Here is a 15,456-nt window from a genome sequence, read left to right as displayed (position 1 = left end):
GGTCCGATGTGACGATACATGGACTGGTGGAGTGATACATAGGTCTGATATGATAATAGTGGACTGGTGGATTGACACATGGGTCTGATGTGATCATACATGGACTGGTGGAGCGATACACGGGTCTGATGTGACGATACGTGGAGTGGTGGAGTGATACACGGGTCTGAAATGATAATAGTGGACTGGTGGAGTGATACATGGGTATGATATGATAATAGTGGACTGGTGGAATGATACATGGGTCTGATGTGACAATACGTGGACTGTTGGAGTGATACATGGGTCTGATGTGATGATACGTGGACTGTTGGAGTGATACATGGGTCTGATGTGATGATACGTGGACTGGTGGAGAGATACACAGGTCTGATATCATAATATTGGACTGGTGGAGTGATACATGGGTCTGATGTGACGATACGTGGACTGGTGGAGTGATACATGGGTCTGATGTGACGATACGTGGACTGGTGAAGTGAAACAAGGGTCTGATGTGACGATACGTGGACTGGTGGAGTGATACACGGGTCTGATGTGATAATAGTGGACTGGTGGAGTGATACACGGGTCTGATGTGATAATAGTGGACTGGTGGAGTGATACATGGGACTGATGTGATAATAGTGGACTGGTGCATTGATAGATGGGTCTGATGTGATGATACGTGGACTGGTGGAGTCATACATGGGTCTGATGTGATAATAGTGGACTGGTGGAATGATACACAGGTCTGATGTGATGATACGTGGACTGGTGGAGTGATACACAGGTCTGATATGATAATAGTGGACTGGTGGAGTGATACATGGCTCAGATGTGATTATACGTGGACAGGTGGAATGATACACGGGTCTGATGTGATGATACGTGGACTGGTGTAGTGATACATAGGTCTGATATGATAATAGTGGACTGTTGGAGTGATACATGGGTCTGATGTGATGATACGTGGACTGGTGGAGTGATACACGGGTCTGATGTGATGATACGTGGACTGGAGGAGTGATACACGGGTCTGATGTGATGATACGTGGACTGGTGGAGCGATACACGGGTCTGATGTGATGATACGTGGACTGGTGGAGTGATGCACGGGTCTGATATGATAATGGTGGATTGGTGGAGTGATTCACAGGTCTGATATGATAATGGTGGACTGGTGGAGTGATACACGGGTCTGATATGATAATAGTGGACTGGTGGAGTGATACACAGGTCTGATATGATAATGGTGGACTGGTGGAGTGATACACGGGTCTGATATGATAATGGTGGACTGGTGGAGTGATACACGGGTCTGATATGATAATAGTGGACTGGTGGAGTGATACACGGGTCTGATGTGATGATACGTGGACTGGTGGAGCAATACATGGGTCTGATGTGACGATACGTGGACTGGTGGAGTGATATACGGGGCTGATGTGATAATAGTGGACTGGTGGAGTGATACATGGGTCTGATGTGATTATACGTGGACTGGTGGAGTGATACATGGGTCTGATGTGATCATACATGGACAGGTGGAGTGATACATGGGTCTGATGTGATAATAGTGGACTGGTGGAGTGATACATGGGTCTGATGTGATGATACGTGGACTGGTGGAGCAGTACATGGGTCCAATGTGACGATACGTGGACTGGTGGAGTGATACACAGGTCTGATATGATAATAGTGGACTGGTGGTGTGATACACGGGTCTGATGTGATAATACTGGACTGGTGGAGTGATACACGGGTCTGATGTGATAATAGTGGACTGGCGCATTGATACATGGGTCTGATGTGATGATATGTGGACTGGTGGAGTGATACACGGGTCTGCAGTGATAATAGTGGACTGGTGGAGTGATACACGGGTCTGATGTGACGATACGTGGACTGGTGGAGTGATACATGGGTCTGATGTGATGATATGTGGACTGGTGGAGAGATACACAGGTCTGATATGATAATGGTGGACTGGTGGAATGATACACGGGACTGAAGTGATGATACGTGGACTGGTGGAGAGATACACAGGTCTGATATGATAATGGTGGACTGGTGGAATGATACATGGATGTGATATGATAATAGTGGACTGCTGGAGTAATAAATGGCTCTGATGTGATGATACATGAACTGGTGGTGTGATACATGGGTCTGATTTGATGATACGTGGACTGTTGGAGTGATACACAGGTCTGATATGATAATAGTGGACTGGTGGAGTGATACATGGGTCTGATGTGATGATACGTGGACTGGTGGAATGATACACGGGTCTGATGTGATGATACATGGACTGGTGGAGTGATACACAGGTCTGATATGATAATAGTGGACTGGTGGAGTGATACATGGGTCTGATGTGATGATACGTGGACTGGTGGAGTGATACACGGGTCTGATGTGATGATACGTGGACTGGTGGAGTGATGCACGGGTCTGATATGATAATATTGGACTGGTGGATGATACACGGGTCTGATGTGATGATACGTGGACTGGTGGTGCGATACACGGGTCTGATGTGATGATACGTGGACTCGTGGAGTGATACACCGGTCTGATGTGATAATGGTGGACTGGTGGAGTGATACACGGGTCTGATATGATAATGGTGGACTGGTGGAGTGATACACGGGTCTGATATGATAATAGTGGACTGGTGGAGTGATACACGAGTCTGATGTGATGATACGTGGACTGGTGGAGCAATACATGGGTCTGATGTGACGATACGTGGACTGGTGGAGTGATACACGGGGCTGACGTGATCATACATTGACTGGTGGAGTGATACATGGGTCTGATGTGATTATAGTGGACTGGTGGAGTGATACATGGGTTTGATGTGATGATACGTGGACTGGTGGAGCAGTACATGGGTCCGATGTGACGATACATGGACTGGTGGAGTGATACATAGGTCTGATATGATAATAGTGGACTGGTGGATTGACACATGGGTCTGATGTGATCATACATGGACTGGTGGAGCGATACACGGGTCTGATGTGACGATACGTGGAGTGGTGGAGTGATACACGGGTCTGAAATGATAATAGTGGACTGGTGGAGTGATACATGGGTATGATATGATAATAGTGGACTGGTGGAATGATACATGGGTCTGATGTGACAATACGTGGACTGTTGGAGTGATACATGGGTCTGATGTGATGATACGTGGACTGGTGGAGTGATACATGGGTCTGATGTGATGATACGTGGACTGGTGGAGTGATACATGGGTCTGATGTGACGATACGTGGACTGGTGGAGTGATACATGGGTCTGATGTGACGATACGTGGACTGGTGAAGTGAAACACGGGTCTGATGTGACGATACGTGGACTGGTGGAGTGATACATGGGTCTGATGTGACAATACGTGGACTGGTGGAGTGATACACGGGTCTGATGTGACGATACGTGGACTGGTGGAGTGATACATGGGTCTGATGTGACGATACGTGGACTGGTGGAGTGATACATTGGTCTGATGTGATGATACGTGGACTGGTGGAGTGATACACGGGTCTGATGTGATAATAGTGGACTGGTGGAGTGATACACGGGTCTGATGTGATAATAGTGGACTGGTGGAGTGATACACGGGACTGATGTGATAATAGTGGACTGGTGCATTGATAGATGGGTCTGATGTGATGATACGTGGACTGGTGGAGTCATACATGGGTCTGATGTGATAATAGTGGACTGGTGCATTGATACATGGGTCTGATGTGATGATACATGGACTGGTGGAGCGATTCATGGGTCTGATGTGATGATACATGGACTGGTGGAGTGATACATGGGTCTGATGTGATGATACGTGGACTGGTGGAATGATACACAGGTCTGATGTGATGATACGTGGACTGGTGGAGTGATACACAGGTCTGATATGATAATAGTGGACTGGTGGAGTGATACATGGCTCAGATGTGATTATACGTGGACAGTTGGAATGATACACGGGTCTGATGTGATGATACGTGGACTGGTGGAGTGATACATAGGTCTGATATGATAATAGTGGACTGTTGGAGTGATACATGGGTCTGATGTGATGATACGTGGACTGGTGGAGTGATACACGGGTCTGATGTGATGATACGTGGACTGGAGGAGTGATACACGGGTCTGATGTGATGATACGTGGACTGGTGGAGCGATACACGGGTCTGATGTGATGATACGTGGACTGGTGGAGTGATGCACCTGTCTGATGTGATAATGGTGGACTGGTGGAGTGATACACGGGTCTGATATGATAATGGTGGACTGGTGGAGTGATACACAGGTCTGATATGATAATGGTGGACTGGTGGAGTGATACACGGGTCTGATATGATAATAGTGGACTGGTGGAGTGATACACGGGTCTGATGTGATGATACGTGGACTGGTGGAGCAATACATGGGTCTGATGTGACGATACGTGGACTGGTGGAGTGATATACGGGGCTGATGTGATAATAGTGGACTGGTGGAGTGATACATGGGTCTGATGTGATTATACGTGGACTGGTGGAGTGATACATGGGTCTGATGTGATCATACATGGACAGGTGGAGTGATACATGGGTCTGATGTGATAATAGTGGACTGGTGGAGTGATACATGGGTCTGATGTGATGATACGTGGACTGGTGGAGCAGTACATGGGTCCAATGTGACGATACGTGGACTGGTGGTGTGATACACAGGTCTGATATGATAATAGTGGACTGGTGGTGTGATACACGGGTCTGATGTGATAATACTGGACTGGTGGAGTGATACACGGGTCTGATGTGATAATAGTGGACTGGCGCATTGATACATGGGTCTGATGTGATGATATGTGGACTGGTGGAGTGATACACGGGTCTGCAGTGATAATAGTGGACTGGTGGAGTGATACACGGGTCTGATGTGACGATACGTGGACTGGTGGAGTGATACATGGGTCTGATGTGATGATATGTGGACTGGTGGAGAGATACACAGGTCTGATATGATAATGGTGGACTGGTGGAATGATACACGGGACTGAAGTGATGATACGTGGACTGGTGGAGAGATACACAGGTCTGATATGATAATGGTGGACTGGTGGAATGATACATGGATGTGATATGATAATAGTGGACTGCTGGAGTAATAAATGGCTCTGATGTGATGATACATGGACTGGTGGTGTGATACATGGGTCTGATTTGATGATACGTGGACTGTTGGAGTGATACACAGGTCTGATATGATAATAGTGGACTGGTGGAGTGATACATGGGTCTGATGTGATGATACGTGGACTGGTGGAGTGATACACGGGTCTGATGTGATGATACGTGGACTGGAGGAGTGATACACGGGTCTGATGTGATGATACGTGGACTGGTGGAGTGATGCACGGGTCTGATATGATAATATTGGACTGGTGGATGATACACGGGTCTGATGTGATGATACGTGGACTGGTGGTGCGATACACGGGTCTGATGTGATGATACGTGGACTCGTGGAGTGATACACCGGTCTGATGTGATAATGGTGGACTGGTGGAGTGATACACGGGTCTGATATGATAATGGTGGACTGGTGGAGTGATACATGGGTCTGATATGATAATAGTGGACTGGTGGAGTGATACACGAGTCTGATGTGATGATACGTGGACTGGTGGAATGATACACGGGTCTGATGTGATGATACGTGGACTGGTGGAGTGATGCACGGGTCTGATATGATAATATTGGACTGGTGGATGATACACGGGTCTGATGTGATGATACGTGGACTGGTGGTGCGATACACGGGTCTGATGTGATGATACGTGGACTCGTGGAGTGATACACCGGTCTGATGTGATAATGGTGGACTGGTGGAGTGATACACGGGTCTGATATGATAATGGTGGACTGGTGGAGTGATACACGGGTCTGATATGATAATAGTGGACTGGTGGAGTGATACACGAGTCTGATGTGATGATACGTGGACTGGTGGAGCAATACATGGGTCTGATGTGACGATACGTGGACTGGTGGAGTGATACACGGGGCTGACGTGATCATACATTGACTGGTGGAGTGATACATGGGTCTGATGTGATTATAGTGGACTGGTGGAGTGATACATGGGTTTGATGTGATGATACGTGGACTGGTGGAGCAGTACATGGGTCCGATGTGACGATACATGGACTGGTGGAGTGATACATAGGTCTGATATGATAATAGTGGACTGGTGGATTGACACATGGGTCTGATGTGATCATACATGGACTGGTGGAGCGATACACGGGTCTGATGTGACGATACGTGGAGTGGTGGAGTGATACACGGGTCTGAAATGATAATAGTGGACTGGTGGAGTGATACATGGGTATGATATGATAATAGTGGACTGGTGGAATGATACATGGGTCTGATGTGACAATACGTGGACTGTTGGAGTGATACATGGGTCTGATGTGATGATACGTGGACTGGTGGAGTGATACATGGGTCTGATGTGATGATACGTGGACTGGTGGAGCGATACACGGGTCTGATGTGATGATACGTGGACTGGTGGAGTGATGCACCTGTCTGATGTGATAATGGTGGACTGGTGGAGTGATACACGGGTCTGATATGATAATGGTGGACTGGTGGAGTGATACACAGGTCTGATATGATAATGGTGGACTGGTGGAGTGATACACGGGTCTGATATGATAATAGTGGACTGGTGGAGTGATACACGGGTCTGATGTGATGATACGTGGACTGGTGGAGCAATACATGGGTCTGATGTGACGATACGTGGACTGGTGGAGTGATATACGGGGCTGATGTGATAATAGTGGACTGGTGGAGTGATACATGGGTCTGATGTGATTATACGTGGACTGGTGGAGTGATACATGGGTCTGATGTGATCATACATGGACAGGTGGAGTGATACATGGGTCTGATGTGATAATAGTGGACTGGTGGAGTGATACATGGGTCTGATGTGATGATACGTGGACTGGTGGAGCAGTACATGGGTCCAATGTGACGATACGTGGACTGGTGGTGTGATACACAGGTCTGATATGATAATAGTGGACTGGTGGTGTGATACACGGGTCTGATGTGATAATACTGGACTGGTGGAGTGATACACGGGTCTGATGTGATAATAGTGGACTGGCGCATTGATACATGGGTCTGATGTGATGATATGTGGACTGGTGGAGTGATACACGGGTCTGCAGTGATAATAGTGGACTGGTGGAGTGATACACGGGTCTGATGTGACGATACGTGGACTGGTGGAGTGATACATGGGTCTGATGTGATGATATGTGGACTGGTGGAGAGATACACAGGTCTGATATGATAATGGTGGACTGGTGGAATGATACACGGGACTGAAGTGATGATACGTGGACTGGTGGAGAGATACACAGGTCTGATATGATAATGGTGGACTGGTGGAATGATACATGGATGTGATATGATAATAGTGGACTGCTGGAGTAATAAATGGCTCTGATGTGATGATACATGGACTGGTGGTGTGATACATGGGTCTGATTTGATGATACGTGGACTGTTGGAGTGATACACAGGTCTGATATGATAATAGTGGACTGGTGGAGTGATACATGGGTCTGATGTGATGATACGTGGACTGGTGGAATGATATACGGGTCTGATGTGATGATACGTGGACTGGTGGAGTGATACACAGGTCTGATATGATAATAGTGGACTGGTGGAGTGATACATGGGTCTGATGTGATGATACTTGGACTGGTGGAGTGATACACGGGTCTGATGTGATGATACGTGGACTGGAGGAGTGATACACGGGTCTGATGTGATGATACGTGGACTGGTGGAGTGATGCACGGGTCTGATATGATAATATTGGACTGGTGGATGATACACGGGTCTGATGTGATGATACGTGGACTGGTGGTGCGATACACGGGTCTGATGTGATGATACGTGGACTCGTGGAGTGATACACCGGTCTGATGTGATAATGGTGGACTGGTGGAGTGATACACGGGTCTGATATGATAATGGTGGACTGGTGGAGTGATACACGGGTCTGATATGATAATAGTGGACTGGTGGAGTGATACACGAGTCTGATGTGATGATACGTGGACTGGTGGAGCAATACATGGGTCTGATGTGACGATACGTGGACTGGTGGAGTGATACACGGGGCTGACGTGATCATACATTGACTGGTGGAGTGATACATGGGTCTGATGTGATTATAGTGGACTGGTGGAGTGATACATGGGTTTGATGTGATGATACGTGGACTGGTGGAGCAGTACATGGGTCCGATGTGACGATACATGGACTGGTGGAGTGATACATAGGTCTGATATGATAATAGTGGACTGGTGGATTGACACATGGGTCTGATGTGATCATACATGGACTGGTGGAGCGATACACGGGTCTGATGTGACGATACGTGGAGTGGTGGAGTGATACACGGGTCTGAAATGATAATAGTGGACTGGTGGAGTGATACATGGGTATGATATGATAATAGTGGACTGGTGGAATGATACATGGGTCTGATGTGACAATACGTGGACTGTTGGAGTGATACATGGGTCTGATGTGATGATACGTGGACTGGTGGAGTGATACATGGGTCTGATGTGATGATACGTGGACTGGTGGAGAGATACACAGGTCTGATATCATAATATTGGACTGGTGGAGTGATACATGGGTCTGATATGATAATATTGGACTGGTGGAATGATACACGGGTCTGATATGATAATAGTGGACTGGTGGAATGATAAAAGGGTCTGATGTGAAGATACGTGGACTGGTGGAGCGATACATTTGTCTGATGTGACGATACGTGGACTGGTGGAGTGATACACGGGTCTGATATGATAATATTGGACTGGTGGAATGATACACGGGTCTGATATGATAATAGTGGACTGGTGGAATGATAAAAGGGTCTGATGTGATGATACATGGACTGGTGGAGCGATACATTTGTCTGATGTGACGATACGTGGACTGGTGGAGTGATACATGGGTCTGAAGTGACGATACGTGGACTGGTGGAGTGATACACGGGTCTGATGTGACGATACGTGGACTGGTGGAGTGATACATGGGTCTGATGTGACGATACGTGGACTGGTGGAGTGATACATGGGTCTGATGTGACGATACGTGGACTGGTGGAGTGATACATGGGTCTGATGTGACGATACGTGGACTGGTGGAGTGATACATGGGTCTGATGTGACGATACGTGGACTGGTGGAGTGATACATGGGTCTGATGTGACGATACGTGGACTGGTGGAGTGATACATGGGTCTGATGTGACGATACGTGGACTGGTGGAGTGATACATGGGTCTGAAGTGACGATACGTGGACTGGTGGAGTGATACACGGGTCTGATGTGATGATACGTGGACTGGTGGAGTGATACATGGGTCTGATATGACGATACGTGGACTGGTGGAGTGATACATGGGTCTGATATGACGATACGTGGACTGGTGGAGTGATACACGGGTCTGAAAAAGTGATATGCAGGAAAACCTAGTCATACGCAGATCTGTGCAGTGATATATGGGTCTGAATACTTTAATTGAAATAATTTCCTTAATTTCGGCTGAGAAGATTTCTTTCTTGACGAAACAATGGAGATCCCTCAGGTGCTGGTGTATCTACAGTTTGTAGACAGTAACTTAGCCCTACCAGTTGTGCCACAGGGTCACCTGTGACAGTGGACACCCACCTCATTGATGAAGTCCGCAATGTTATATGGGTCAGTTGGAGGCTTCCTGGGATAGCGAGGCTGCCCATAGGTGAAGGGAGCGTCTCTTCTGATCGGTTCCTTTCCTCTGCTTGGAGTTTGGGGCAGAATTTCATCTGGGTTTCTCAACTGGTCGATGTTATAGGCATCCTAGGAGGGACCAACAGTTACCAGAGGCTGCACTACTAACACTGTGTGCACAGGAAACCTATATCCTTCTGTAGCTCCCCGGCACATGGAATCACACCCAGGGAACTCCTGGCTCAATGTTCAGACATCAGTTATATCAGGCATTATTGATACACATATTTCAGTTCAGCAACCTTCTAAGCAGTGTGATTCTAAATGAAAGGAATGGGTGGGTTTCTCTGAAACCTATTGAATATTGAAAAGTCTAGAATGGACATGCAGAAGGTGCTTCCTAGAGTGGAGGGAGTTTAGGACCAGAGGGTACATCCTTAGAATAGAGGGAGGTTCCTTTAGTATTTAGAATTTCTTTAGCCAGAGGTTGGTGAATCTGTGGAATTTGTTGTCACAGATGAATGTGGAAACCAAGCCATTGTATATATTTATACCAGAGGTTGACGGATTCTTAATTAGTAAGGACATCAAGAGAGGGAGAAGACAGGAGAATGGGTTGACAGGGTTAATAAATCAGTCACGATGGAATGGCAGAGCAGACACGATGGGCCAAATGGCCTAAATCTGCTCTTATGTCTTATGGTCTAGACTGAAACGTTATCCGTTTTTCTGTAGATGTGGCCTGACTATTTGAGTACTGACACTGTTTCCTGTTTCACTTTCATAAAGCAAGTTTTGGGGATGGTCAGTAAGTCAGGCTGCATCTTTGGGGAGAAATCAGAGTTAACGTTTTAGGCCAATCTCACTTCATTAGAACTGCAGTTGATCAGGAAGAGGATAAGTGATGAGAAATAGTTCCACCAGAGACACAGAAGTTACGAGTTCACTTTTCCCCAGTCTCCTATATATACAAGATCATAGAGTATTTGGTTCTGTTACTAAAAGTACCTCATTATCATCCTCTCTCTATCTCTCCCTCGTCCCTCGGTCCCTGTCTCTTTCCAACACCCCACCTCAGACTCTCAACATTCGCCCAGATATCCAAATCCAGATTCAGGGGAGGTGCCTGGGAACTGGAAGATTTATCCCTACCCACAACCCGGACTAAAAACCTGCAGAGATTAATCAGTAAATAAAAGAAGTCAATTTAACCTTAGCAGTGGGAATATTCTAGAAACAATGAGCAGACACAAAATCAGCAGGAACTTGGATAAGAATGATCATAAAAAGCCTGCATGCATGTATTGGGGGTGGGTTAGGGTTAGGGTTAGGGTTAGGGTTAGGGTTAGGGTGTTGGGGGTGGGTAGTCAATGAGGGAAATAAAAAGATGAGGCCCTACATGAACTTGCAAAGAGCAAGTTTGTTCTCAGGATTGAGGTCCATGCAATGATGGGAATTGACAAAGTTCACTGGAATCACTGGGTCACAGGGATGGAACGGCCAAGTTCACAGGAATCACTGGGTCACAGGGATGGAACGGCCAAGTTCACAGGAATCACTGGGTCACAGGGATGGAATGGCCAAGTTCACAGGAATCACTGGGTCACAATGATGGAACGGCCAAGTTCACAGGAATCACTGGGTCACAGTGATGGGACGGCCAAGTTCACAGGAATCACTAGGTCACAGTGAAGGAAAGGCCAAGTTCACAGGAATCACTGCGTCACAGTGAAGGAATGGCCAAGTTCACAGGAATCACTGGGTCACAGTGAAGGAACAGCCAAGTTCACAGGAATCACTGGGTCACTGGATAGAATAATCAAGTTCACAGGAATCACTGAGTCACAGGGATGGAATGGCCAAGTTCACAGGAATCACTGGGTCACTGGATAGAATGATCAAATTCACAGAAATCACTGAGTCACAGGAATCACTGGGTCACAGTGATGGAACGGCCAAGTTCACAGGAATCACTGCGTCACAGTGAAGGAATGGCCAAGTTCACAGGAATCACTGGGTCACAGTGAAGGAACAGCCAAGTTCACAGGAATCACTGGGTCACTGGATAGAATGATCAAGTTCACAGGAATCTCTGAGTCACAGGGATGGAATGGCCAAGTTCACAGGAATCACTGGGTCACAGTGATAGAACGGCCAAGTTCACAGGAATCACTGGGTCACAGGGATGGAATGATCAAGTTCACAGGAATCACTGAGTCACAGGGATGGAATGGCCAAGTTCACAGGAATCACTGAGTCACAGGGATGGAACGGCCAAGTTCACAGGAATCACTGGGTCACTGGATAGAATGATCAAGTTCACAGGAATCACTGAGTCACAGGGATGGAACGGCCAAGTTCACAGGAATCACTTGGTAACAGTGATAGAACGGCCAAGTTCACAGGAATCACTGAGTCACAGTGAAGGAAAGGCCAAGTTCACAGGAATCACCTGGTAACAGTGATAGAACGGACAAGTTCACAGGAATCACTGGGTCACAGGGATGGAATGGCCAAGTTCACAGGAATCACTGGGTCACAGGGATGGAATGGCCAAGTTCACAGGAATCACTGGGTCACAGTGATGGAACAGCCAAGTTCACAGGAATCACTGGGTCACTGGATAGAATGATCAAGTTCACAGGAATCACTGGGTCACTGGATAGAATGATCAAGTTCACAGAAATCACTGAGTCACAGGAATCACTGGGTCACAGTGATGGAACGGCCAAGTTCACAGGAATCACTGGGTCACAGTGAAGGAACGGCCAGGTTCACAGGAATCACTGGGTCACAGTGAAGGAAAGGCCAAGTTCACAGGAATCACTGGGTCACTGGATAGAATGATCATGTTCACAGGAATCACTGGGTCACAGTGATGGAACGGCCAAGTTCACAGGAATCACTGGGTCACAGTGATGGAACGGACAAGTTCATAGGAATCATTGGGTCACTGGATAGAATGATCAAGTTCACAGAAATCACTGAGTCACAGGGATGGAACAGCAAAGTTCACAGGAATCACTGGGTCACAGTAATGGAACGGCCAAGTTCACAGGAATCACTGCGTCACAGTGAAGGAACGGCCAGGTTCACAGGAATCACTGGGTCACAGTGAAGGAACGGCCAGGTTCACAGTAATCACTGGGTCACAGGGATGGAATGGCCAAGTTCACAGGAATCACTGAGTCACAGGGATGGAACGGCCAAGTTCACAGGAATCACTGGGTCACAGTGAAGGAACAGCCAAGTTCACAGGAATCACTGGGTCACTGGATAGAATGATCAAATTCAAAGAAATCACTGAGTCACAGGAATCACTGAGTCACAGTGATGGAACGGCCAAGTTCACAGGAATCACTGCGTCACAGTGAAGGAATGGCCAAGTTCACAGGAATCACTGGGTCACAGGGATGGAATGGCCAAGTTCACAGGAATCACTGAGTCACAGGGATGGAATGGCCAAGTTCACAGGAATCACTGGGTCACAGGGATGGAATGGCCAAGTTCACAGGAATCACTGGGTCACAGTGATGGAACAGCCAAGTTCACAGGAATCACTGGGTCACTGGATAGAATGATCAAGTTCACAGGAATCACTGGGTCACAGTGATGGAACGGCCAAGTTCACAGGAATCACTGGGTCACAGTGATGGAACGGCCAAGTTCACAGGAATCACTGGGTCACAGTGATGGAACGGCCAAGTTCACAGGAATCACTGAGTCACAGTGAAGGAAAGGCCAAGTTCACAGGAATCACCTGGTAACAGTGATGGAACGGCCAAGTTCACAGGAATCACTGGGTCACGGTGATGGAACAGCCAAGTTCACAGGAATCACTGGGTCACTGGATAGAATGATCAAGTTCACAGAAATCACTGAGTCACAGGAATCACTGGGTCACAGTGATGGAATGGCCAAGTTCACAGGAATCACTGCGTCACAGTGAAGGAAAGGCCAAGTTCACAGGAATCACTGGGTCACAGTGAAGGAACAGCCAGGTTCACAGGAATCACTGGGTCACAGTGAAGGAAAGGCCAAGTTCACAGGAATCACTGGGTCACAGTGATGGAACGGCCAAGTTCACAGGAATCACTGGGTCACAGCGATGGAACGGACAAGTTCATAGGAATCATTGGGTCACTGGATAGAATGATCAAGTTCACAGAAATCACTGAGTCACAGGGATGGAACAGCAAAGTTCACAGGAATCACTGGGTCACAGTAATGGAACGGCCAAGTTCACAGGAATCACTGCGTCACAGTGAAGGAACGGCCAGGTTCACAGGAATCACTGGGTCACAGTGAAGGAAAGGCCAAGTTCACAGGAATCACTGGGTCACAGTGATGGAACAGCCAAGTTCACAGGAATCACTGGGTCACAGTGAAGGAACGGCCAAGTTTATACGGATCACTGGGTCACAGTGATGGAACAGCCAAGTTCACAGGAATCACTGGGTCACAGTGAAGGAACGGATAATTTCACAGGAATAACTGGGTCACTGGATAGAATGATCAAGTTCACAGGAATCACTGAGTCACAGGGATGGAATGGCCAAGTTCACAGGAATCACTGGGTGACAGTGATGGAACGGCCAAGTTCACAGGAATCACTGGGTCACAGTGAAGGAACGGATAATTTCACAGGAATAACTGGGTCACAGTGATGGAACGGCCAAGTTCACAGGAATCACTGCGTCACAGGGATGGAATGATCAAGTTCACAGGAATCACTGAGTCACAGGGAAGGAATGGCCAAGTTCACAGGAATCACTGGGTCACAGTGATGCAACGGCCAAGTTCACAAGAATCACTGGGTCACAGTGATGGAACAGCCAAGTTCACAGGAATCAATGGGTCACTGGATAGAATGATCAAGTTCACAGGAATCACTGGGTCCCTGGATAGAATGATCAAGTTCACAGGAATCACTGGGTCACAGTGAAGGAACGGCCAGGTTCACAGGAATCACTGGGTCACTGGATAGAATGATCAACTTCACAGGAATCACTGAGTGACAGGGATGGAATGGCCAATTTCACAGGAATCACTGGGTCACCGTGATGGAACGGCCAAGTTCACAGGAATCACTGGGTCACAGGGATGGAATTGCCATGTTCGCAGGAATCACTGGGTCACTGGATAGAATGATCAAGTTCACAGGAATCACTGAGACACAGGGATGGAATGGCCAAGTTAACAGGAATCACTGGGTCACAGTGATGGAACGGCCAAGTTCACAGGAATCACTGGGTCACTGGATAGAATGATCGTTTATAGGAATCACTGAGTCACAGTGATGGAACGGCCAAGTTCACAGGAATCACTGGGTCACAGTGATGGAACAGCCAAGTTCGGAGGAATCACTGCGTCACAGTGATGGAACGGCCAAATTCACATGAATCACTGGGTCACAGTGAAGGAACGGCCAGGTTCACAGGAATCACTGGGTCACAGTGAAGGAACGGCCAGGTTCACAGGAATCACTGGGTCACAGTGAAGGAAAGGCCAAGTTCACAGGAATCACTGGGTCACAGTGATGGAACAGCCAAGTTCACAGGAATCACTGGGTCACAGTAATGGAACGGCCAAGTTCACAGGAATCACTGCGTCACAGTGAAGGAACGGCCAGGTTCACAGGAATCACTGGGTCA

The 15,456-nt window shown here is 47.5% G+C and overlaps 1 protein-coding gene across 4 annotated transcripts in view; it reads right to left on the bottom strand.

Annotated features, from left to right (window-relative positions):
- The window catches only part of cdh15 (cadherin 15, type 1, M-cadherin (myotubule)), a 309,173-nt gene that overhangs the window by 187,038 nt on the left and 106,679 nt on the right, over positions 1 to 15,456 (bottom strand). For all 4 annotated transcript variants that reach the window (XR_012101955.1, XR_012101956.1, XM_073070533.1 and 1 more), the window contains one exon: positions 9,764 to 9,931. Coding sequence is in view for 2 of the 4 variants with exons in the window: in XM_073070533.1 (XP_072926634.1) it covers positions 9,764 to 9,931 (168 nt within the window). In the remaining 2 variants the exon portion in view is untranslated. The remainder of the gene's footprint in view (positions 1 to 9,763; positions 9,932 to 15,456) is intronic.

Source organism: Hemitrygon akajei, chromosome 17 (assembly GCF_048418815.1).
Source record: "Hemitrygon akajei chromosome 17, sHemAka1.3, whole genome shotgun sequence".
Lineage (NCBI taxonomy): Eukaryota > Metazoa > Chordata > Chondrichthyes > Myliobatiformes > Dasyatidae > Hemitrygon > Hemitrygon akajei.
The sequence above is the reverse complement of the archived record's forward strand: the minus strand, read 5'-3'. Positions and strand labels throughout refer to the sequence as shown.